Below are 26,055 nucleotides of genomic sequence, written 5' to 3' on the forward strand. Positions count from 1 at the left end.
TCTCGAAAAGAATATCAAAAATTAGGTAAAGCGTGAACCCTTTAATTTTTTGAGGTAACTTTGAAATGATGCATAGTAAATACTAGTAGGTTCCCCCGCAAGTAGATTAAGAGATCCAAACACAGTTACAGCAAACCTGTAAACGGCGAAAGAGCAGTTCTTTATATTGTACTGAGAATTCAAAAACCATCATTGTCCGTGTAAACAGTAGCAAGTCCTGGAAGCACTGTTCCATTATTCAAATTTGGAGAGAGATGCTGACTAAAAATTATGATTTAAGCACACATATTCAAATAAAACATTTTCGCAACACTAAGTACTATTGCGAAGATATTTGGCAAAGGAGGAAAGATGCAAACTCGTTTGTTTTTTTTTATACACTAAACAGATAGACAGTAAAGGTATGTCGGTGTTGCCCCATATTACATGGAGAGATTTATTTCTGTAAGGAAACACTGTCTATTTATTTTCCAGGAATAGTCAATAAATACTTGCTGCACTGTGTTCTGAGGAGATCTCTTACAATGACTTTCCAAATTCCTTCACTGGAGATGTAGCCTCTCACATAGACACAGACCTCTGCCTCACTTCCACACCCCAGTGCCATGAAACAGTGTAATTTCCGATTCCCCGTGAGCAACGACACATATTTACACACACAATAAACTGGCTGCAAACCGCCTGCAACTAGAGTACAAGATCATGTCAGCTCAGCAAGTTACAACATGACTTTTAAAGCCTTCAATGCTGCTGCAACACATCAAAGCTTAGAGAAATAGAGCTGACAGCCAAGAAAGGCAAAGCCTTATTAGAATTTTTATTCAACTTTTCCTTGTTCTTTATCCATCTGTACATGGATTAAATCGGAGTAATAACTACTGATTTCTGCTGCCCATTTAAAAAACAAAAGAAAACGAAGCAGACAGTTGTGTCTCAACACAAACTGCTGACACAAATAAAGTATTTTGAACAGCTCTGACCATCCCATACATCTGCACAGCCCTTTTATTCACAATACTGAAGAGCCAAAATTCCCAAGTTTTAACATTTGAACTTCTCTTTCTTTCTCCTAGCAAGACATTCCTTAATATTACCGCTCACATTTTACCTTAGTTCTTGTTCAAAATTGCCATTTTCCCCTTTGTGTTACCTTGCAATTCTTTTCGGTCATGTTGGATCCATAAATACACTCATCCAATGTTGGAAATGAAGTACCATAGAGTTCTTTCAAACTATGCTTTGTCAATTGCATGTCAAACTCAAAGAGATATTTTGGGTTTTTCAGTGTTCTCAGGCACACCAACTGAGGATGGATCAAATTCTACTCGCGGCTCAACAATCTGACTCCTTTTCCAAAGCTAAACACCCCAGATCGCACGACAACTGTTGTCTCCATAGTCTTTACACCTCTAGTATGTGGCGTCTTTCATCAGACTCATCTTAAAAGGTTTATCCAGTTCCACGTGTGCCTCACAGATTATCCTCCACTAATCTTGCCCTTGCCTTAATATCATATAATGCCTGCACACCCCCCCCATCTCCAATCATAACAGCACCCATTGACCTTCAAAAGTAATTCATTATGTGGTGCATTTCCCATTACACTCTATATAAAGGCACTAATTGTATCATCATCTGATCTCTCAGCTCCTTTACCCATGGTTTCTCACTGATTGAATTCAAATCTCCTCACTCCCTACATATAATGTTACAGACGCTGGTGTCTCCACCCTTGTCATTTTTTTTTCTTGCTGCTTGATCAAGCTCTGACTTTAAGGGGTTTGTGTTGGTTCTTCCCCCACCTCCCACCTCCCCCCCCTGCCCCCACCCCTGAAATTGCAAAGTCAGCTTTCAGTCTCCTTATCCACTCGTGAACATCAAGCTCGTTTAAAGGCGACTGCAAAAGCCAGTGGCAAACTTTGCCAAATAACGTGTCACGGCACAATTCAAGTCAAAACATTTCAGGGAAAACTTAACATCCGTTTTAAATTGCTGCCGCACTTGGTAGTTCCAGGTGGCGTTACGAACTATTACAGCAAAGCTCGAATGACATGTAATCAGCAACCAAGCCCTGAGAGAGCACATTCCCAAACACAATGGCTCCAATATTTAAGGGGAGGCGGGGAGGGAGCGAGGGAAGTGTGGTAGGAGGGGGGGGGGGGGGGGGAGACCCTGCGAGGCCGGGGATGCGGAGGTCCTGCCGAATGTAACGGCAGGATCTCATTATAATTTTTTTCTTCCGAATCCCGCATGGCAGCCGGCCAAATTGACAGGCTGGCCGTCTGCCGGGCGGGAAAACCAGCGGCAGGAGGCCGTCCTTGGGGACGGTCCCCCAGCAATTGAGAGGGGAGCATGCTGCAGATCGGGGCTTGAGGGGGTGGGGTCGGTGATCGTGGCAGGGGCCAGAGAGAGGCCGCAATCAGCATAAGGGAGGCCAAAGGCTTCCTTGAGGGGCTGGGGGGGGGAGCACTCCTGTTCCACAGTGCTATAAAAAGCACTTACCTTCTGGAGCTCACAGCATCCGCTTCCATTTCGCTGCAGGGTTTCCCAATCAGGCTCCCAATTGCACTGTGGAAGCCTGATTTGAATATGTTAATCAAGTGTCCCGCCTCTCCAAGACAGGCAGGCATGTAGACGTCGGGTTGGGATTGCGTTCCGCGTTTTTTAGGGTTTAACCCCCCCCCACCCGGCTCATTGTGGGGGTGTGAATATCGAGGCCAATGTTTCGATCATATATAGTGTTAATTTTGTTTCGCTTCTCACCAGCCCTTTGGCGTTTTGTCAGACTTTGTCTCTTTTCTTTTTGCTATTAAGCATTAAGAATACTAAGTTTAGCTTACAAAAAGAGATTATTTTACAACATTATAATAAAAATAGTAGACTGTGTGGTAATGGGTCTGCTAATTCCAAGCCAGAATTTAGCTAAGAAGTAATATACTCTGTTTTGTAGAGATGTACAGGAGTATTACATATATATGCATTATAATTATGTAACTCAAGGGAAAAGCAGGGTTCTGGATCTGTTTGCCATAATGAATGAAAGTATGTTTTAAATTTCCCATGTGACTGACAAGAATTTAAACAAAATACTTCCAAAAATCACAGGACTTGAGAGTGTTGGCAGCACTACTTGTACTGTTCCCCAACGACATGCATTAACAAGAAATCCAACACCTGTATATAAAAAACATCCAACGGCTATATCTTAAAAAAACAAATTCCATATATAAAAATCCCACACCTATATATAAAAGAAATCTACTGCCTACACGTAAAACAAATCAATATGTAAAGAGCAAAAAGGAGAAGGCTGATAAAAAAACAAATATAGAGGCAGCCAACTTGTCTTTCAGTTTGGGAGTTCACCACTTTACAGAGGAAGGATTCATAATTGAAGAGAACAATGTTCCTGATGATGATCTAAAATAACAGAGAGAGCAACATTGCCTAAAGCACCCCTTTGTGGCTGTGATGAAATGATGGACCCCTCCACCTTGCATGTCACAAAGAAGTCAAATTCCCAGTTCAGAAACGCCACAAGAGGGCAGCTTCACGATGAGGATGTGACCTATAGCAAGGTTCTGGGAATATCAAAGGGGCAAATTGACCAGTTTGTTCTGAGCCAAACTGGTGGCAAAATATTGTGATTGAGATGGCGTCGTGGGATGCCATTCATATTTGATTTTCTAGGACCGGGACTTTTTATACTTGAACTGAACTTCAGGTAATCGTTTATTAAACATGGTATTTGGTATCTCTGCATTATTCATAGGGATGAAGATATGGTTCAATCCTGTAGTCTTCACACGTGGGCGGTAATGCCCAGATTCCATTTTACAAGCAGTTCTTGTAGAAATAGAAGCTTCTCCTTCCTGCACATAACAGATTTCCTCAATGCATGTGACTCTAGTCTATCTCAGAAGACAATGGGGTTGGTCTGATGTTCAAAACAGATTTGACTCCTTGGAGCTTGACTGAAAATTACACCATTTAGAGTTGATCTCAAACTTGGTAAGGAGGTGATGGAATCTTTTCATATTGTCACTTGGAATGGAAAGCGGTTTCCTCAAGCTTTCCAATCCCCTGATGCATTTCTGCTTGTTGGCTCATCTTTCATTACAGGAGAGCTATAATCTGATTCTAATGTTTAGCTACCTCAATTGTATATGTTGCTATGTTGGTACGAAACATAATCTGCTTGGTCTGAGACCAAATTCAATCTGTACCTTTTGACTGGTGGATAGGATGGCTGCCTGAGGCAACAACATCCCTCTGAGACTGTTCCAATTGGCCGTGTTCATTTGGCCAAGCCTTGCCTTTGTTATTCCTTTGATGATGCCAACAAACGGCCATCTGGTTGGAGATCAACGGTTATGTATGCCAAATGGTATTTTCTTGAGGATTGCTTAAAGGGATTCAGCGCCAGATCAAAATTTGGCATTAGCTACAGCTGGAACGAGCGCACCAGCTAGTTAAGGCCATCAACTGTGAAAGGAAGTGCAATTAAGCCAAGGTACGTTGTGTTTTGGTTTTCTACTCAATCTTCACAGTGCTAAATTAGAGAATGGTGGATCTAAAGATGTTGATTGATGATATCTGATGGTTCAGAAGATTGGAACTCTCAACTGATGGTGCACAGTAAACTACAGCCAAAGAACTTTGCTCTTCGAAGCACTTCTGCCCAAAGGGCTTTGAAGGTACATCATCCCAAACCTCGCCTGGAAGAGAATGCCAAACAAGCTTAGAATGTAGAGCAACTCCTGTCACAGCGTAGGTACAGCTGTTTCGTGAATGATTCATGGAGACGTGAGTATGTCAGGAGTATCAGCAGCTGCAAACCAGCGAGAGATGTCAGGCTGACCCAAAGTAAAGAATGGCTGTGAAATGCAAGGTACATTACTGGTCCACGAAAGCAAAAAAAAAGTCTGACAGGAATCATAGCCACCAATGTCCAAGATCAGATACCACGGCAGTGAGGATAGTGGGGCTGTGATCCTGACCTGCTTTAACTTTTCAACTTGGAACGTGGTTATGTTGGAACAACATTCTAGAGTACTCTTGCGATGCTTTACCCTCATTCCCACTACCACCAATCCTTGAAGGAAGTTTCTCCTCAAATGACCAGGCTGACCTACCTTATTCTCAACTGTCTACTCAGAGTTGGGACAAGGAGTTTTGCGTATGATGTTTAATGATGTTAATGCAGGCTACACATTTTACCTACTGTCAGATCACAAATCCAACGCTTCCTGTACTCTAAAATCCGTCTTAGTTTGTTCCCATCTCACTGCTGATTATTTATCCCACAACCAAAATTGTATTTGAAAGTAAATCAGAATGCACAAAGGGAAACTTGTGGGGTTCAGTAGTTGAACCTATTGCAGAAACTGTCCCTTCTTGGAGGCACTGCACTGATGTCCTCCTCCCTGCTTTACAATGCATGGCAGTGGTTGCAATATTCTGCTGCACTTCTTGTTCAGCCAAAAGCAACACCAATTGTGCTCATCAGACTTGGGGAAAATAATTGTTGCAGACAGAGCAAATCTTCCATCTGCCTCTCACCTCACGCCAGCGATGGGCCCTTCCTGCAGCTAAAAGTCAACAATCTGGCAGAAACCTCAGTTGTGGAAAATCTGTGCAACATGTGTTGAGCTTGAACAATTTAACCTAACATAATATTACGAAACAAGACAGCTGAAAACAAGTTCAGAACATGTCGCTAAAATGCAAATTAAGCAGGAAAGAAATGCAACCGGAATTATTTGATATTGGGAAGGTCTAGCAGATCACCAATAGTGTTGCTCACATTAACATAGGCACGGAGTAGGCCATTCAGCTCCTACAGCCTGTTCCGCCATTCAATTAGATCATTGCTGATCTGTATCTTAACTCCATTTACTTGGTACCATATCCCTTAATAAACAAAAATCTATCAATCTCAGTTTTGAAATTTTCAATTGACCCCCAGCCTCAACAGCTTTTTGGTGAGTGAGTTCCAGATTTCCACGGCCCTTTGTGTGAAGAAGTGCTTCCTGACATCACCCCTGAACGGCCTAGCTCTAATTTTAAGGTTAAGCCCCCTTGTTCTGGACTCTCCCATACAGAGGAAATAGTTTCGCTACATCTATCCTGTCATCTTAAAAATCTCGATTAGATCGCCCCTTAATCTTCTATTCTTAAGGGAATACAAGCCTAGTCTACGCAACCTGTCCTCATAATTTAACCCTTTTAACCCCGGTACCATTCTGGTGAATCTGCGCTGCACCCCCTCCAAGGCCAATATATCCTTCCTGACATGCAGTGCCCAGATGCAGTGCTCCAGATGCAGTCTAACCAGAGATTTATACAATTGTAGCATAACTTCCACCACTTTGTATTCCAGCCCCCTCGAAATAAAGCCAAACATTCCATTAGCTTCTTAAATTATTTTTTGTACTTGTCCACTAGTTTTTAAGTGATTTCTGGACATGGACCCCTGAATCACTCTGCTCATTCCTAGCTTCTCACCATTTAGAAAATAATCTGATCTATCTTTCTTAGGTTCAAAGTGGATGACCTCACTCTTCCCCACACTGAACTCCATCTGCCACTGTTTTCCTCATCACTTAATCTATCAATATCCCTTTGCAACTTTCTGCTCCCATCTGCACTAGTAACTGTGCCACCTAACTTAGTATTGTCAGCAAACTTGGATATACGGCTCTCTATTAAGTCAGATGATAAGCTGTTTTATGACAGTGTTATCAGTATAATGCACAATATATTATTTTACTGCAAAAACGGACTTGTCCTTAATCTGGCCTATCTCTTTATGGCCACAAAATCTATAGACTGTAAATGGGCACATTGTTAGATCAATTAGGGTGTGATTCCTCAGAGACACATCTTGAGGCTAATTAGACGGATCGTTTCTCTGGAGATTGTCACTTGGTTGTCAGTTCCCCAGCTCCGACCCACGAGCAGCCAACACCAGCAATGGCTGTCCTTCTTTCTTTTTTTACACACATATAAACGATTGCTTTGCATAAAGTGGGACATCTGAAGTGTGACGGACTCAAAACTTTAATTGATAGATATTTCTAAAGAAAAATGGACAGCTCTTTCGGAAAGTTGGCACAGGTGCGAAGGGCTGAATGGCCTCCTGTCAGAAACTGAGAAAGTAGGGGGAAATAACACAGGAAGTCATCACAGTGACCACGGGAGCCCCACTGCAAATTCTCAAAGGCACGACTTGCATGGCTTCCATTTGGAATGCTGAGGCCAGAGAAAATGAAGACCTGACAACAAAGAAAGAAGCTGGAAGTCGATGCAATGAGTCAGTACTTTTACAGGTTCCAACAGGGATTGAAGAAACATGCTGCAATAAAAAGCCAGGAGGACTTCCATTCAGCTAAGCCTGCTCCCTCCAGCGAGCGGGAGGAAATGCCATGGAGCAACTTTAAGAGGGATTAAGCCTTTTAAGACTTCTAAGCGCTACAGGTAGCTGAGCCTCCACCTCCAACAAGTGCCTTAGGACACCAGTGTTAACTGAAGTGTTAGTTTTTCAATGGGGAAATGCTGAATGAAGGTACAGCTGCAAAAACCATTCCAGAATTAACTGCCATTGATTGCATTATTTAAAACTACTCACATAACTTTTATTTCGAACAATTTTTTCCCCTTTCCTGCTCCTCTCCTAAAGGCTGGGCTACAGTTCCACATGCCCTGGATGTCCAAGTGTCCATTCTTCATGCATGGCAATGAGTTTTGGCAGGCTATTCGACAACAGGAGGGAATCACAGCCAAATCCAATCTTGCCCTCATCCAACAGTTGCACAGTTTCTGGCAGGAGTTGCTGGGTAGCAATCAGGTGTGGGAATCTTGCCCGATTTTTTATTCCTTCACCCGTGGAACAGAATTCCACTATACTGTTTCTGCTGCTACTCTATACGAGAACAACAAGTTCAGCACAAATCAGTGATCGAACCTGGAACCTTCACTGGTGTGTACGACTCAGCTACTCATTGCCTTAAACTAGCTGAGCCATCAGGGTAAGTGTAGTCTACTTTTCACACTTGCACACTTTTACATTTCAATTAGGTATGACAAGGCTCCACACAGCAACAACCCAAAACAGTAGTTAACTTGTCACAGTCCTCAAAGCCTCTCTACAAGGCACAAGTCAGGAGGATGATGGAACACTCTCCGCTTGCCTGGATGGGTGTAGCACCAGCATCACTCAAAGAAGCTCAACACCATCCAGGACAAAGCTTGATGGCACCCCATCCACTGACTTAAACATCGACTCCCTCTAACACCGTGGCTGCAGTGTGTACTAACTACAGGATGCACTGCACCAACTTGTCAAGACTTCTTCGACAGCACCTCCCAAACCCGTGACTCTCACCTACCTCCCTCCAGAAATGAACCCCAGTGCTTGGTTTGCCTTTTTTATGGCCTTATTAACCTGCGTCACTACTTTTAGTGATTTGTGTATCTGTACCCCTTGATCTCTTTGCTCCTCTACCCCATTTAGACTCTTATTATCCAAGCAGCATGTGGCCTCCTTATTCTTCCTCCCAAAATGTAATACCTCACACCTATCTATATTGAAATTCATTTGCCATTTACACGCCCATTCTGCAAGTTTATTAATGACCTCTTTCATTTTGACGCATTCTTCCTTTGTATTAACTACATCCCCCAATTTGGTGTCCGCAAATTTTGAAATTGTACATCTGATTCCCAAATCCAAATCATTTATGTAAATTGTGAACAACGGTGGTTCCTTGTGGGACACCACTTCCTTTTGCCAGTTTGAGGAACCACTTTTAACCCCTACTCTCTGTTTTCTGTTTTGTAGCCAACTTGCTATCCATTCTGCTACCTGTCTCCTGACTCCACATGCTCTGACCTTCGTCATGAGTCTACAATGCGGCAAAGTATCGGGAAGAAAAATCTCAATCCTTCAAATACCAGCTCAAAGCAATCGACGAAGATGTTCTTTCCTGAAACAGCATTATACAACGTTGCTGTTCTGTTGTTTGTGGAACTAAAGGCTTTTTACCCCTGTATTAAGCATCTGGTGTCAATGTTGAGCACAGCCGGGTCAAGTTCAGCATAGCCAAAACGACAGGAGAGCTCTCTGTTCCGTCACTACAATGTGCTTTAACCACAACTTGAGAACAGGATCGCTGGTGCGTCAGAGGGGAATTTTCCACGTCCCACAACAGCGATCCTAAATATTCACTCTCGGTGAAACTGCCGATTCAGTTGAGTATTTGTGCTCCATCACGGGTTGTATGCTCGAGGCCACATTGGTTGGGATCAGGCTGCTGGAGCTAGCTTCGCACAGAAGCCAGAGAGAGAGAAGGTGAGAGGGGGTTTTCATCTCGGCGGTCTGGGCTGGAGTCTAAGCCGGGTCTCAGCAGTGACAGGACCTTGCACTCAGCCATTATCTTCAGCACGTTAACTGCATCAGGCATCAAACCCACACACATTCAGCAAAGAAAAACGGAATTTTATTTTGATTGTTTCTTTTATACCATGAAAACGGTTCTCGAATGGTTAAAATGTACCGTGTAATTCCCAGGCTGATTACCAAAGGCCGCAGATATACGGTTTTCATGGAAACATAGAGCAAAGCATGGAATGTGCTATCCAAAAATCCTAGAATTCCCTGAAATGAGAATGGAAATTGACCAACTGTATCACCATAAACCAGTCCCCCAATTATAGAGGGCAGTAACTCCCGGTATATTAACAGAAAAACAACATCAAGGGGCTCGATCCCCAAAGCACTGGTAAAAATCCCATGTAATATCAAAGAAATGCGACTTATTCATTGACTATAAACCAGTGACATTGGCAATCAGTGCGGGAGATCTTGGTATGTTAAGAGCCAACGCCACGCCCTTGACACTTACCATCCTCCGCGGAGTAAATGATGGCCGTCAGGCTAAATGGCCCGTTTCCTTTGCTGTTAAAGGCTTTGACCTTGACTTCGAACGGGGTGCGCGGCGACAGAGAGTCGTCTTTGTGAACGTATCTGTTGCCTTCGGGGTTGGGCACCGTCACCTTCCTCCATTCCCTGTCCGTACTTGGCTTGAAGGCAACAATGTAACCGAAGCTGCTTCCATAGTGGTACTCCCGCGGCAGGGGCTACGAGGGGAGGAGAGAGAGAGAGAGAGAGAGAGAGTTAGCTTCCAGTATAGAAGGTTAAAGGGTGATCTAGTTGAAGTGTTTAAAATGATTAAAGGATTTGATTGGGTAGGTAGAGAGAAAATAGTCCAGAACCTTAAAATTAGAATTAGGCCATTCAGGGGTGATGTCAGGAAGCATTTCTTCACACAAAGGGTAGTGGAAATCTGGAACTCTCTCCCCCAAAAAGCTGTGGATGCTGGGGGTCAATTGAAAACTTCAAAACTGAGATCGACAGATTTTAGTTAGGTAAGGGTATTAAGGGATATGGAGCAAAGGCAGATAGATGGAGTGAAGATACAGATCAGTCACCATCTAATTGAATGGCAGAATAGACTCGAGGGGCTGAATGGCCCACTCCTGTTCCTGTGTTCTTACGAAGTGCACTGTTGCTGAGGACACTTGTCCTAAGTTAAAGTATTGCTGCAGTGCCCATTCTAAACTAATTATAGCAAGGAGCAGTATTCATCTGCTATATTCATTAATTTTATTGCATTACAATTAGTTTTTTTGCTGACCGGTTTTGTTCCAGTCACACCACACATCTGGTATCAATAATTTGTAAATGGCAGCTGAATCTGACCTGAAGCAATGTGAATATATTTCAAGCTGTCAAACTGTCTCCGAGCCAAAGGAGATCGGGTCTGATCACATTAAAATCTGTAATCTGCTATGACCTTCAAAAGATGGCCAATGTGCCAGGCGTCATGTCCACAACTGTTACCGAGATCAATCACAGCCGAGGCTGTAACTGCAGTCTCAGTAATGATCTTGACAGTGGCGATCGTCTCATCTGGAGCTCGAAGGCTTGCAAAAACACAAGGGTCAACTTTTCACAGGCTCCACTGCAGCAACAGTCAAATCTCACTGGTGCTTGATCAGTTGGAAATCAACTCATCTACCTGCAGATGAGCGGAGAAAAGTGTCTTGCTTTTTTTTTTCAAAAACTGTTTACAGTTTATGAAAGAGTGGGCAGAATTTCAGCCTTGGCTCAGTGGGAGCACTCTCGCCTCTGAATCAGAAGGTTGTGGGTTCGAGTGCTACTCCAGAAACTTGAGCACATAATCTAGGCTGACACTCCAGTGCAGCACTGTCGAAGGTGCCGTCTTTCGGATGAGACTTTAAACCGAGGCCCCATCTGCTCTCTCAGGTGGATATAAAAGATCCCATGGCACTATTCGGAGAAGAGCAGGGGAGTTCTCCCCGGTGTCCTGGCCAATTTATCTCCCAACCAACGTCACGAAAAGAAACAGATTATCTGTCACGGTAAAAGAGGAGGTAATTGAGATACTGCACGGGCTAAAAATTGATAAAGAGGAGGTACCAGAAAAGCTGGCTGTACTTAAATTAGATAAGTCACCAGGTCTGGATGGGATGCATCCTAGGTTGCTGAGGGAAGTAAGGGTGAAAATTGCGGAGGTACTGGCCATAATCATCCAATCATCCTTAGATAAGGGGGTGGTGCCAGAAGACTAGAGAATTGTAAATGTTACACCCTTGTTCAAAAAATAGTGTAAGGATAAACCCGGCAACTACAGGCCAGTCAGTTTAACCTTGGTGGTGGGGAAGCTTTTAGAAACGATAATCCGGAACAAAATTAATAGTCACTTGGATGTGTATGGATTAATAAAGGATATTCAGCAAGGATTTGTTAAAGGAAAATCATGTTTAACTAACTTGATTGAGTTTTTTGATGAAGTAACAGAGAGGGTTGATGAGGGCAATGCAGTTGATGTGTATGTGGACTTCCAAAAGGCGTTCGATAAAGTGCCACAAAATAGGCTTGTCATTAATGTTCAAGAATAAAAGGGGCAGTGGCAGCATGGATACAAAATTGGCTGAATGACAGGAAACAGACAGTAGTAGTGAACGGTTGTTTTCGGAGAGGAGGGAGGTATACAGTGGTGTTCCCCAGGGGTCGGTACTAGGACCACTGCTTTTTTTGATATATATTAATGATTTGGACTTGGGGCCAATTTGTACAGGGCACAATTTCAAAATTTGCAGATGACACAAAACTTGGAAGTGTAATAAACAGTGAGGAGGACAGTGATAGACTTCAAGAGGACATAGACAGGCTGGTGGAATGGACGGACACATGGCAGATTAAATTTAACGCGGGGAACTGCCAGGTGATGCATTTTGGCAGGAAGAATGAGAAGAGGCAATATAAACTAAATGGTTTAATTCTAAAGGGGGTGCAGGGACAGAGATACCTAGGGGTATATGTGTACAAATCTTTGAAGGTAGCAGGGCGGGTTGAGAAAGTGGTTAAAAAAACATACGGGATCCTGGGCTTTATAAATAGAAGCATAGAGTACAAAAGCAAAGAATTTATTTTATAAAACACTGGTTCAGCCACAACTGGAGTATTGTGTCCAATTCTGGGCACTGCACTTTAGGAAGGAAGTGAGGCCTTAGAGAGGGTGCAGAAAAGATTTACTAGAATGGTTCCAGGGATGAGGGACTTCAGTTATGTGGACAGACTGGAGAAGCTGGGGTTGTTCTTACCGAGATCAATCACAGCCGAGGCTGTAACTGCAGTCTCAGTAATGATCTTGACAGTGGCGATCGTCTCATCTGGAGCTCGAAGGCTTGCAAAAACACAAGGGTCAACTTTTCACAGGCTCCACTGCAGCAACAGTCAAATCTCACTGGTGCTTGATCAGTTGGAAATCAACTCATCTACCTGCAGATGAGCGGAGAAAAGTGTCTTGCTTTTTTTTTTCAAAGAGTGGGCAGAATTTCAGCCTTGGCTCAGTGGGAGCACTCTCGCCTCTGAATCAGAAGGTTGTGGGTTCGAGTGCTACTCCAGAAACTTGAGCACATAATCTAGGCTGACACTCCAGTGCAGCACTGTCGAAGGTGCCGTCTTTCGGATGAGACTTTAAACCGAGGCCCCATCTGCTCTCTCAGGTGGATATAAAAGATCCCATGGCACTATTCGGAGAAGAGCAGGGGAGTTCTCCCCGGTGTCCTGGCCAATTTATCTCCCAACCAACGTCACGAAAAGAAACAGATTATCTGTCACGGTAAAAGAGGAGGTAATTGAGATACTGCACGGGCTAAAAATTGATAAAGAGGAGGTACCAGAAAAGCTGGCTGTACTTAAATTAGATAAGTCACCAGGTCTGGATGGGATGCATCCTAGGTTGCTGAGGGAAGTAAGGGTGAAAATTGCGGAGGTACTGGCCATAATCATCCAATCATCCTTAGATAAGGGGGTGGTGCCAGAAGACTAGAGAATTGTAAATGTTACACCCTTGTTCAAAAAATAGTGTAAGGATAAACCCGGCAACTACAGGCCAGTCAGTTTAACCTTGGTGGTGGGGAAGCTTTTAGAAACGATAATCCGGAACAAAATTAATAGTCACTTGGATGTGTATGGATTAATAAAGGATATTCAGCAAGGATTTGTTAAAGGAAAATCATGTTTAACTAACTTGATTGAGTTTTTTGATGAAGTAACAGAGAGGGTTGATGAGGGCAATGCAGTTGATGTGTATGTGGACTTCCAAAAGGCGTTCGATAAAGTGCCACAAAATAGGCTTGTCATTAATGTTCAAGAATAAAAGGGGCAGTGGCAGCATGGATACAAAATTGGCTGAATGACAGGAAACAGACAGTAGTAGTGAACGGTTGTTTTCGGAGAGGAGGGAGGTATACAGTGGTGTTCCCCAGGGGTCGGTACTAGGACCACTGCTTTTTTTGATATATATTAATGATTTGGACTTGGGGCCAATTTGTACAGGGCACAATTTCAAAATTTGCAGATGACACAAAACTTGGAAGTGTAATAAACAGTGAGGAGGACAGTGATAGACTTCAAGAGGACATAGACAGGCTGGTGGAATGGACGGACACATGGCAGATTAAATTTAACGCGGGGAACTGCCAGGTGATGCATTTTGGCAGGAAGAATGAGAAGAGGCAATATAAACTAAATGGTTTAATTCTAAAGGGGGTGCAGGGACAGAGATACCTAGGGGTATATGTGTACAAATCTTTGAAGGTAGCAGGGCGGGTTGAGAAAGTGGTTAAAAAAACATACGGGATCCTGGGCTTTATAAATAGAAGCATAGAGTACAAAAGCAAAGAATTTATTTTATAAAACACTGGTTCAGCCACAACTGGAGTATTGTGTCCAATTCTGGGCACTGCACTTTAGGAAGGAAGTGAGGCCTTAGAGAGGGTGCAGAAAAGATTTACTAGAATGGTTCCAGGGATGAGGGACTTCAGTTATGTGGACAGACTGGAGAAGCTGGGGTTGTTCTTACCGAGATCAATCACAGCCGAGGCTGTAACTGCAGTCTCAGTAATGATCTTGACAGTGGCGATCGTCTCATCTGGAGCTCGAAGGCTTGCAAAAACACAAGGGTCAACTTTTCACAGGCTCCACTGCAGCAACAGTCAAATCTCACTGGTGCTTGATCAGTTGGAAATCAACTCATCTACCTGCAGATGAGCGGAGAAAAGTGTCTTGCTTTTTTTTTTCAAAGAGTGGGCAGAATTTCAGCCTTGGCTCAGTGGTAGCACTCTCGCCTCTGAATCAGAAGGTTGTGGGTTCGAGTGCTACTCCAGAAACTTGAGCACATAATCTAGGCTGACACTCCAGTGCAGCACTGTCGAAGGTGCCGTCTTTCGGATGAGACTTTAAACCGAGGCCCCATCTGCTCTCTCAGGTGGGGAAATTTGATAGACGTGTTCAAAATCATGAAGGATATAGATAAAGTAAATAAAGAGAAACTGTTCCCATTGGTGGAAAGGTCGAGAACTAGAGAACACAGATTTAAGGTGATTGGCAAAAGAACCAAAGGCGACATGAGGAAAAACTTTTTTACGCAGCGAGTGGTTATGATCTGGAATACGCTGCCTGAAAGGGCGGTGGAAGCAGATTCAATCGTGGCTTTCAAGAAGGAATTGGATAAATACTTGAAGGGAAAAAAATTGCAGGGCTATGGGGAAAGAGCGGGGGAATGGGATTAATTGCTGTTGCTAAGATGGGCTCGATGGGCTGAATTGCCTCCTTCTGTGCTGTAACCATTCTACGATTCTATAAACTGTTCATTTATCACATTGCTGTTCGCAATTTGGCTGCCGCGTTTCCGACATTACAACTGTGACTACACTTCAAAAGTACTTCATTGGGTGTGAAATGCTTTGGGATGTCCTGAGGTTGTGAAAAGCGCTATATAAATGCAAATTCTTTCTTTCTTTTAGTTTTTACATCCTTTACTTCATTGCCACACGTAACAACAAATTGAACAAAAGGCAAGTGGGCTCCGGGAGAGCAGAGTTCTAATGGGGATCTGCAACCTGAGTGCCACTCCACACCATTAGCTAGCACTTGCTTTCCAATATAAGTCAGGTTTTGGATGGTGTGGAGTTCATCTTCTTTGTATTGCCTCCCTCAGTACTGCACTGAAGTGTCAGCCTTAGATTTTGTGTTGAAGTCTCTAGAGGGGGGCTTGAACCCACAACCTTCTGACTCAGAGGTGACTGTGCTACCACTGAGCCATGGCTGACACTTGCATCATGTATCTGTATTGAATTCCTTACACTGCTACTTTCATGGAGGTCGTCACCACTTTTAAATATGTTTAAGGGTGAATTGTGTTGGCGTTTTTTTTAAAAATGCATTGGTCGGGTGGATAAATTATGCAAACCAATATGCTCTTGATCGTTAAGTTATCAATAAATAAATGTTAAGTGTTACTACGCACGGCCTCATTTCAGGTCAACACCTCCACTGAAGTCATGAACCAGGAAAATTATTAAGACCATTTGTACACTAATCTTCACAGAGCAGCATTCAGGGCCATTGTGTTTGAAGTTTATTGTGGTCGCATAATAAATAACTGGAATTTCTTGGGGAATCCAATTAACTTGAGATTGTATTGAGAAACAAGATTGTATAACAAATTGAGAAGTGATATACGTGAGATAAAATACTGCAGCCAGGAACATAATACCAGCGCATTTTATTTCACCTTTCACAAGAAGGATGGAACAGTTGCCAATAGCACGTGAGACAGAACCTGCTAATATCTTTAGTCTTGCTTGGCCACTTGTACTTGGCAGCAGGGCTGAAGAAGACCCAATGTGCATAAACCTATCAGAAAGAAGCAGCGGGAGCCTCCTGTCCCGGATGCTTCATTCACCAGAACCTACCGTCCATGTTACCGTCACTTCCCGGTGGTTTCCGCCACCTCCTCCGACATCGGATGGAGCCACAGTGGGAGCTGTGGGAAGAAGACAGGCGAGTTTTAATAGTTTGCATTGGGGGTGGTGGGGGAGAGGGGAGGGGGGAAGCTTTGTAAAGAAGGCACTCGCTTTCACTTGCAACGCCAAACGACACATATGGCTGATATAATTACAATAACAGTGACCTGCAATAGCTGCCAGAGTCCAGCACCCTGCCAAGACTAACACATAACTATTGGTCTGGGACGACTGCCAGTTTTCGAACAGCGCCACTGAAGCAGAGTTGTCAGCAAATTCTTTGTTACTATCTGCGATATTTCTTCTTAACGATTCCCCACTGAATGCAGTGCAGGCCGAAACAATACCAGCTACAGACAGAAACCAATAAAACATTAAGGGGAACAATCCAACCCTCTTTTACCCATGGCTTTGAGGAACAGAGCTGCTTCCCTTAACGCTCCTTAAAATAAATCGAGTAGCAGTGTTAATATTTTCCATATCCTTCATAACCTCCTGAACAGGTATCGACCCAGCTTCCTTTTAAAGGTGTCAATTGACTCAGAATCATCTTCCTTCCCTGAAAGTCTGTCGCACGATTTTATGGGGAAATATTTTGTTTTCTAATCTCCAGCCTCGCCAGAGACCTGTGTATTTGCTGCTTGTGTCCTCCAATCCTTCTCTCATTGTCCAAGTTAAATAGCTTGCTTCCTTCAGCCTCATTGTTTCAAAGACCTGGAGCAACACTCAGTTGCACTGAAGTTTTATCCAGTGCATAAATCATTGTAAGCGACCGGTTTGATAACAAAGTAAGCTGTGTTAAAAATATAGGCACACCTACACTCTTAGTGTGGTTTCCACATCTGTTAATGAGACTAATTGTTAAGCCTTCCAATGAGATCTGATCATTATCTATAAAAGCTGAATTCCACAATTAGAATCAAATCTGATAAATGCCCAGAATCGCCAATGTCAGCACTCTGCAATTCCGGTGTCACATGTGCAGCCACTTCCCTCATTTTCATCGCTGCCCTCAACCTCCTTCTCTCTGGACTCGTAGATCTCAAGCTCCTTTAATGTCTCCTCAAGGACTCATTCTCTTTGTAGCCGGGATCAGCTTTGTTTCATTGCTCTGCACCCTCTCCAACTCCAAGATACATTTTTTTCTGGTCTGACTTTATGCTTTGCTCTTATGAAAGGTATGAATGTCTCCAGCTCCCAACAAAGCAGCAGTCCCATACGAGGTAAAATGACATTACTCTGCCCCAAACATAATTGTCAGCTGAAAGCCCGCAAAATCTCTAAGATATATGAACGTGTTTGCCGGTGAGGCAAGTAATATGCCACAGTTAAACATCCAAGGACCTTGCAGCAGGCTGAGAATTTCACAAACCTGAAGGATAGGACAATTTTTAAATGAGAGGTTTATACCGATCATTGAAAATTTATTTCAATTGCACAAAAGTAATTTTCAAACAAAACCTACAATTTCCCTTCCAACAGCACCACGAGAAACAAGGAGCAGCTCCTGCAGGTTAAATAAGCAATGAGGCAACAAAGCTGAACAAGTGTGAATAGCCAGGCTCCCAGTAGTGCCAAGAACAAATTGAAATCCAGAGCGAGTGCGTTTTACGCTACATGCCCGGTCGGCAGTGAGGTTGGCTTGGTCAGATGGTCCTTGATTCACAGTCACTGTCTCCAATGGAGATGCCGGAGTAAATTTTTGTCTTCACCTCCACTACTCTGTCTCGAGGTCCGTTCCATGTATTGATCGATCCGTGAATGAAGTACTTCTTGACACCAGTTCTTTATTTATCGTTTATAACTTTCAGCCGAGGTCTCCTTTGACCTACACTGTGGGGTAAATTCTCGCCTTCAGCGGACGGGCAGTAATCTGGTGGAGCGGATACCCCGCCCGTTATAGAACCCGTCCGATTTTCATTCCACTGAAATCGATGTACACCGTGCTTACGATCCGCTCTGCCAGATTCCCGGCTGTGCGGTTAAGACAAATATTTACCTCACTGTGTAGGACAAAGCAGAGGGAGGCTGAAAGTTATAAAGGGTAAATAAAGAACTGGTGTCCAGAAGTTCTTCCTACAAGGATCGATCAACACATGGAACAGACCTTTAGACAGAGTAGTGGAGGTGCAAACCCTCGATTCCCTTAGTAAATACTTAGGTGCAGCAACTTGGGTTGGGGGGGGGCGGGGGAATTGATTGGGTCTTTCTGGATGGATGAATTAAGATTGAAAAAAATCTACTCCCACTCGGCTTAACTTCTGGTTCAAGCATCTCAAACAACTGTCACCGTGATGCGGGAGGTTTCACTTTTCAAACAGAATACAGCAATAAAGAAATGAATAGGAGTGCGAGACTGATGTTCAGCTTGAATCAATCTCGCAACGAGAACCCGTTGCTTTCAACGTTTCGCAAAGAAGTAGAAAAGCAGAAAATCTGACTAAATTCCACTGACGTCAAACAGTGAGAGTGCAGCTCAAGTCTTTTACAAACACCATCTAAACCTGGAGCAAGTGTCCGAACATCAATTTCTACAGATTTATGAGACAATTGCAATTCCCTAGCTGCAAATGTAATGCAGCTACAATTCAGCTCCACCGGGCACTTAAATATTCAAGTCAGAATGGTCTTGAGGAACTTCCATTCTTTTGAAAGTTGGCAACCTTGGCACTGGACGTTATCTCACACACCAGCATGTAATCTCTGCTAGGCAGCCTGCCGAAAATGAATAGCCTCAACCCGGTATTTTTCAGACTTTATTCCGAGGATTTGGACCCTTTTATGAAGAGCTGAAGGAAATGAGATGGATTTACGATTGGTGCGTGCAGGGTGATCACCAAATAGACTTCCTTCCAATGGAAGATAAACATCCACTAAAACATATGCTGCTTTTACCATTCAATTTCCTTAAACCCTACATCTTTGTCAACGTGTCACTCTATTGTGTGAGACCGAGTATTATTTACAGGTTCGTACTAAACCTTGAGGTGTGCTATCTGCCGCTCTCCATATCCGAGGCACACAGCATTTGATGACAAATATCCAGATACATCCAGAATGCTGAAACAGTGTCCTCAATACTGATGTGAGCCCATTCATATGCTGGATAAAGGTTAAGGCCGCTGTGAGATCAAAATCTGGGGATCTTTTTCATTAGAATAAAGAAGATTAAGAGGAGGGCTGATGAGCTGTTCAGAATTATGAGATGTTTTGATAAGATACATCAGGAAAAACTATCTCCACTGGTTGGTAAGTTGGTAACGAGGGAGTATAAATTTTAAGATGATCACCAGAAAAAAGGGAGAGATTAGGAAACATTTTTTTTTTACACACACAGGGTTGTTGGGACACGGAACGCCCAGCAGAAAAAATGGTGGAAGTAGAATCTACAATAGCTTCAAAAAGGGAAGTGGATGAATATTTGAAAGAAGAAAAATTTACACAAGCACGTGGGAATGAGACTAAGTGCATCGCTTTCAGAGAGCCAGCACAGGCTCAATGGGTTGAATAGTCTCCTTCTGTGCTGCAAAATGCTACGATTCCACGATTCTCTTAGACTTTGCGTCAATCAACAATGCTTGCCAGTTCCAACAGATGTGAAAGGGAAAATTTTGCATGGCTATAGGGGAAGAGCAGGGGAGTGAGACCAATTGGATAGCCCTTTCAAAGAGCCGGCATAGGCACGATGGGCCGAATGGCCTCCTTCTGTGCTGTATGATTCTATGAAGTAATGCATTTAACAGCAAAAATGTAGTAACAGGGAGGGAACAGACCAAGCCCCTCACTGACTTATGCACTTCCTTTTCAGAACAAGAAGGCTGCAGTTATACTGCCAAAGCGACATCAAGAGGAAATGGTTTTTGATCACACTCCGACTCAAAAGTGGCAACAGAACTCTGGAGTCAGGCTCGAATCTGACATCAGAATGCACTAGAGCTAGGCAATGTGAAAGTCCCCTGCAGCAGCCCTTCTCAAACACTTGGGCCCTGATATTAGCGGGGAGGCAGGATGGCAGCCGGGGGTGGGGGGGGCGATTGGGTGTGCGGGTAACCCGCCAATAAAATCTGTCTGTTCTCCATGAGATCGCGGGTAAATTTGAACAACTTAACGTGGCTTCCGGGTTTGGCGCCCGAAACCTGCGCAGCGGGCGGACTGCACACCCGTATCACAGGCGGTCAGCTGGAGGAGCTCTATTTAAAGGGGCAGTCCTCCAATGGCTGCTCCTGGAGCAAACACCACACACCACAATGGAGCAGCACAGGGGAAAGGCTGCTCCTAGATTTAGCGATGCCTCACTCCAGGTGCTACTGGGTGGGGTGAGGAGGAGGAGGGATGTGTTCTACCCAGCGGACAGGAGGCAGTGGCCAGCCTCTGCCACCAAGAAGGCCTGGCTCGAGGTGGCAGAGGAGGTCACCAGCAGCAGCAACATCTCCTGCACCTGGATCCAGTGCAGGAAGCGCTTCAATGACCTAACTAGGTCAGTCAAATGGAGTACACTTACTCATTCTCCTACATTCCGTCTTCCACATCACCGCCCCCACCCCCCAACTCATTCTGCACTGCCAACACTACTCTATCACATCACTCCTCACACCCACTCAAAGCTCATCCTCAACTTACCTGCAATTCCTCACCTCACCAGTACTCACCCCACCACTACCACTCAACCCAATCCTCATACAATGTCATGGCTCTGTCTCATACTCACTCTCTGATGCATCTCTTTCACGGTCAGCCACACCCAAACCAATGCATTCATCGGTTGGCAATGTCACCATCACTCACTCATGCGTCTCTACTTTCTCCCCTCATAGGTGAAGAGAGCCCAGAATGCACGGGAGAGGGCAAGGACTGGAGGGGGGCCGCAACAGATAGTCGTGCTCACAGACATGGAGCAGGAGGCCTTGGAGCTGAGCCGCACCCTCGAGTGCCTGTCCATCGGGGACACCGAGACTGGCACCCGGCAAACGTCTGGTGACAGGACTTTAACATTCAGCACACACAATATCAATTGATGTTAACATGCCTTGCCATCTTCAGCACCTCGACATCTGTAATCATGCTGAATATTGCCTTCAGTTCTCTTACAGGGCCTTCAGTGACCGCTGTGACAGCAGAGGGCAATTCCTCAGAGGACCTGCCGGCCTCTGAGGGGGCACCGTCATATCTGAGCGAGCCATCCACCAGCGCAGATACTCACACCTCGGTGGGTCCTAGTCCTCAGGTAGTGCGACAGGACGGTGTGCGGACAACACAGTGAACTGCTGAGAGTTTGGTAAGTGTGGGAGTTTAAGGGTTAATCTCTTTAAAATCTAGTGCATTTTGCTTTCAACTGTTTAAGTTCAATTGCTAGCAACTGTTTAAGTTCAATTTTAAAGTTTAAATTTTTAAGTTTCTGTCAGGCTTCAGCAGAGAGAGCTGCTGTAGCAAGTTAATTGGTTAGCGAGATTAAACTGGTACCTGAAGGTTGGGCAGGCCTGACTCATCTGAGTCACAAACTGTAGAAATACAGGGGCTGTCAGTGCGACAGGATGGAGTGCGGTCAACACAAAGCGAACTGCTGAGAGTTTGGTAAGTGTGGGAGTTCGGTGAAGTGGGGGAAGGAGGTGCTGCTTTGCCTTGCTTTTCCTAACTTTTTCCCCAGAGTGGCAGTGGACCTGAGCGTAGAAGACTGAGATTGGGGAATAAAAGCAGCAGCAGACCTGCAACAAGAGAAAACTACTGAGCGACGTCACAGGTGAGGCAGGAGAGTCCGAGAGGTGAGCACAGTATAAAAGGAGAGACCAAGAGCGGGAGGAAAGTCTGAGAGTCCAAGGCAAGTCATGGCAGCACAGCTCGCACCCGTGATATGCTCCTCCTGCACTATGTGGGAAGTCATGGACACTACCAGTGTCCCTGGCGACCATGTGTGCAGGAAGTTTGTCCAGGTGCAGCGACTGGCTAACCGTATTTCGGAGCTGGATTCACTGTGGAGCATCCGTGATGCTGAGACTATCGTGGATAGCACGTTCAGTGAGGTGGTCACACCGCAGGTAAAGATTATGCAGGCAGAAAGGAAATGGGTGACCGCCAGGCAGAGTAAAAGGACCAGGCAGGTAGAGCAGGATCCCCTGGGGCCATCTCCCTTTCAAACAGATATTCTGCTACTGTTGGGGGAGATGGCTTATCAGGGGAAAGCAGCAAGAGCCAAGTTCGGGGCACCACAGGTGGCTCTGCTACACAGGAGGGGAGGAAGAAGAGTGGCAGGGCTATAGTGATAGGGGATTCAATTGTAAGGGGAACAGATAGGCGTTTCTGCGGCCGCAAACGTAACTCCAGGATGGTATGTTGCCTCCCTGGTGCTAGGGTCAAGGATGTCACGGAGCGGCTGCAGGGCATTCTGGTGGGGGAGGGTGAACAGCCAGTAGTCGTGGTCCATATTGGCACCAACGACATAGGTTAAAAAAAGGGATGAGGTCCTGCATTGTGAATTTAAGGAGTTAGGAGATAAATTAAAAAGCAGGACTTCAAAGGTAGTGATCTCAGGATTACTACCAGTGCCACGTGCTAGTGAGTATAGGAACAGGAGAATAGACAGGATGAATGCGTGGCTGCAGGGATGGTGTAGGAGGGATGGATTTAGATTCCTGGGACATTGGGACCGGTTCTGGGGAAGGTGGGACCTGTACAAGCGGGACAGGTTACACCCGAGCAGGACCGGGACTAATGTCCTCGCGGGGGTGCTTGCTAGTGCTGTTGGGGAAGGTTTAAACTAGAGTGGCAGGGGGATGGGAAACTGAGCGGGGAGTCAGAAGGGAGTAAAGTTGAGAGCAGCAAGAGAGGGGAAGACCCACGGGAAATTTACAATACAAATAGTACAAACAGTTGTTCAAGAACAAGTGAAAGGGAAAAGCGTAGAGCAGCGGAAAGAAACTGTACTTTAGGCACGACAGATAAAATAAAAACTAGAAGGCGTAAGGCGATTAACCCAGCATCAAAGCTGAAGGTTAGGCTAGGGTGTGTGGCCCAACTAAGAGTTCTATATACAAATGCACGGAGTATAAGGAATAAATTAAATGAACTATAGGTTCAAATTCAAATTGGAGGGTATGACATGATAGCTATTACTGAGACATGGCTGCAGGATGGTCAGGATTGGGAACTAAACATAACAGGTTATAAGGTCTACAGGAGAGACAGGGAAAATGGAAGAGGGGGAGGAGTAGCCTTAATGATTAGAGATGAAATCACTTCAATGATAAAGGGGGATATAACGAGCGGCAAGCAGCCAACAGAGACCTTCTGGGTTGAACTGAGAAATAGGAAAGGATCTAAGACTATAGTGGGAGTTGTGAATAGGAGCCCTGGCAGCAGCTCTGAAGTGCTAGATTGTATAAATGCAGAGATTAGACAAGCGTGTAGCAAAGGCATGTTGGTCTTAATGGGGGACTTTAACCTTCACATAGATTGGGAAAAGCAGACTAGCAACTGTCAGAAAGGTAGTGAATTTCTTGAGTGTGTCCGGGATAGTTTTCTACAGCAGTATGTCCTAGAGGCAACGAGGGGGCAAGCCATACTAGATTTAGTAATGAGTAATGAACCAGATTTAGTTAACGGCTTAACTGTGCGCGAACATCTATCCAATAGTGATCATAACATGATCGAGTTCAATGTAGTGTTTGAAAGGGAAAAAAGTGAATCAGCTGCTAAGATTCGAGACTTGGGCAAGGCCGACTTCAATGGGATGAGACAGAGACTGTCCACAGGAAACTGGGCAAATCTGTTAATGGGTAAAATGACTGATGATCAGTGGGAAATGTTTAAAGAAACATTCAACGTGATACAGAATCGGTTTATACCCATGAGGGGCAAGAACTCTACTTGCCAAAAAAAACAGCCATGGACAACTAAAGAGGTAAGGGACAGTATAAGACATAAGGAAAGGGCATACAAAAAGGCAAAAAATGGCACAGATCCTGGTGAATGGGAAAGATACAAAGATCAACAAAGGGTCACAAAACAGATAGTAAGAGCTACAAAAAGAGAGTATGAAAAGAAACTCGCAAGGGATATCAAAACCAATACAAAGAACTTTTATAGTTATATTAGGAAAAAGAGGGTGGTCAGGAGCAGTGTTGGCCCCTTAAAAACTGGAAGTGGGGATATTGTCATTGACAATGGGGAAATGGCAGACATGTTGAACAATTACTTTGCGTCAGTATTTACAGTAGAAAAAGAGGATAGCATGCCGGAAATCCCAAGAAAACTTATATTGAATCGGGGACAGGGACTCGATAAAATTAACATAAGTAAAGCAACAGTAATGAAGAAGATAATAGCACTAAAGAGTGACAAATCCCCAGGACCAGATGGTTTCCATCCCAGGGTTTTAAAGGAAGTAGGTGAGCACATTGTGGATGCCCTAACTATAATCTTTCAAAGTTCTCTAGATTCAGGAACTGTCCCTCTAGATTGAAAAATTGCACATGTCATTCGCTTTTTAAGAAAGGAGAGAGAGGGAAACCAGGGAAATATAGACCAGTTAGCCTAATACCTGTTGTGGGGAAAATGCTGGAGTCTATAATTAAGGATAGGGTGACTGAACACCTCGAGAATTTTCAGTTAATCAGAGAGAGCCAGCATGGATTTGTGAAAGGTAGGTCGTGCCTGACAAACCTGACTGAATTTTTTCAAGAGGTGACTAAAGTAGTGGCCAGGGGAATGTCAATGTAGGTTATTTATATGGACTTCCAGAAGGCATTTGATAATGTCCCACATAAGAGACTGTTAGCTAAGATAGAAGACCATGGAATCGAGGGAAAAGTACGGACTTGGTTCGGAAGTTGGCTGAGCGAAAGGTGACAGAGAGTAGGGATAATGGGTAGGTGCTCACATTGGCAGGATGTGACTAGTGGAGTCCCACAGGGATCTGTCTTGGGGCCTCAATTATTCACAATATTTATTAACGACTTAGATGAAGGCATAGAAAGTCTCATATCTAAGTTTGCCAATGACACAAAGATTGGTGGCATTGTAAGCAGTGTAAATGAAAACATAAAATTACAAAGTGATATTGATAGATTAGGTGAATGGGCAAAACTGTGGCAAATGGAATTCAATGTAGACAAATGTGAGGTCATCCACCTTGGATCAAAAAAGGATAGAACAGGGTACTTTCTAAATGGTAAAAAGTCAAGAACTGTGGATGTCCAAAGGGACTTAGGGGTTCAGGTACATAGATCATTGAAGTGTCATGAACAGGTGCAGAAAATAATCAAGAAGGCTAATGGAATGTTGGCCTTTATATCTAGAGGACTAGAGTACAAGGGGGCAGAAGTTATGCTGCAGCTATACAAAACCCTGGTTAGACCGCACCTGGAGTACTGTGAGCAGTTCTGGGCACTGCACCTTCGGAAGGACATATTGGCCTTGGAGGGAGTGCAGCGTAGGTTTACTAGAATGATAGCCGGACTTCAAGGGTTAAGTTACGAGGAGAGATTACACAAATTGGGGTTGTATTCAGTGGAGTTTCGAAGGTTAAGGGGTGATCTGATCGAAGTTTAAAAGATATTAAGGGGAACAGATAGGGTGGATAGAGAGAAACTATTTCCGCTGGTTGGGGATTCTAGGAGTAGGGGGCACAGTCTAAAAATTAGAGCCAGACCTTTCAGCAGC

General features: G+C 44.2%; 1 protein-coding gene across 1 annotated transcript in view; it reads right to left on the reverse strand.

Annotated features, from left to right (window-relative positions):
* The window catches only part of cntn1b (contactin 1b), a 373,705-nt gene that overhangs the window by 119,635 nt on the left and 228,015 nt on the right, over positions 1–26,055 (reverse strand). Inside the window, exons 16-17 of the mRNA XM_067999885.1 lie at positions 16,351–16,421; positions 9,906–10,140 (exon numbers count right to left, since the gene is read on the reverse strand). Coding sequence (XP_067855986.1) covers positions 9,906–10,140; positions 16,351–16,421 — 306 coding nt within the window. The remainder of the gene's footprint in view (positions 1–9,905; positions 10,141–16,350; positions 16,422–26,055) is intronic.

Source organism: Heptranchias perlo, chromosome 18 (genome assembly GCF_035084215.1).
Source record: "Heptranchias perlo isolate sHepPer1 chromosome 18, sHepPer1.hap1, whole genome shotgun sequence".
Taxonomy (NCBI): Eukaryota; Metazoa; Chordata; class Chondrichthyes; order Hexanchiformes; family Hexanchidae; genus Heptranchias; species Heptranchias perlo.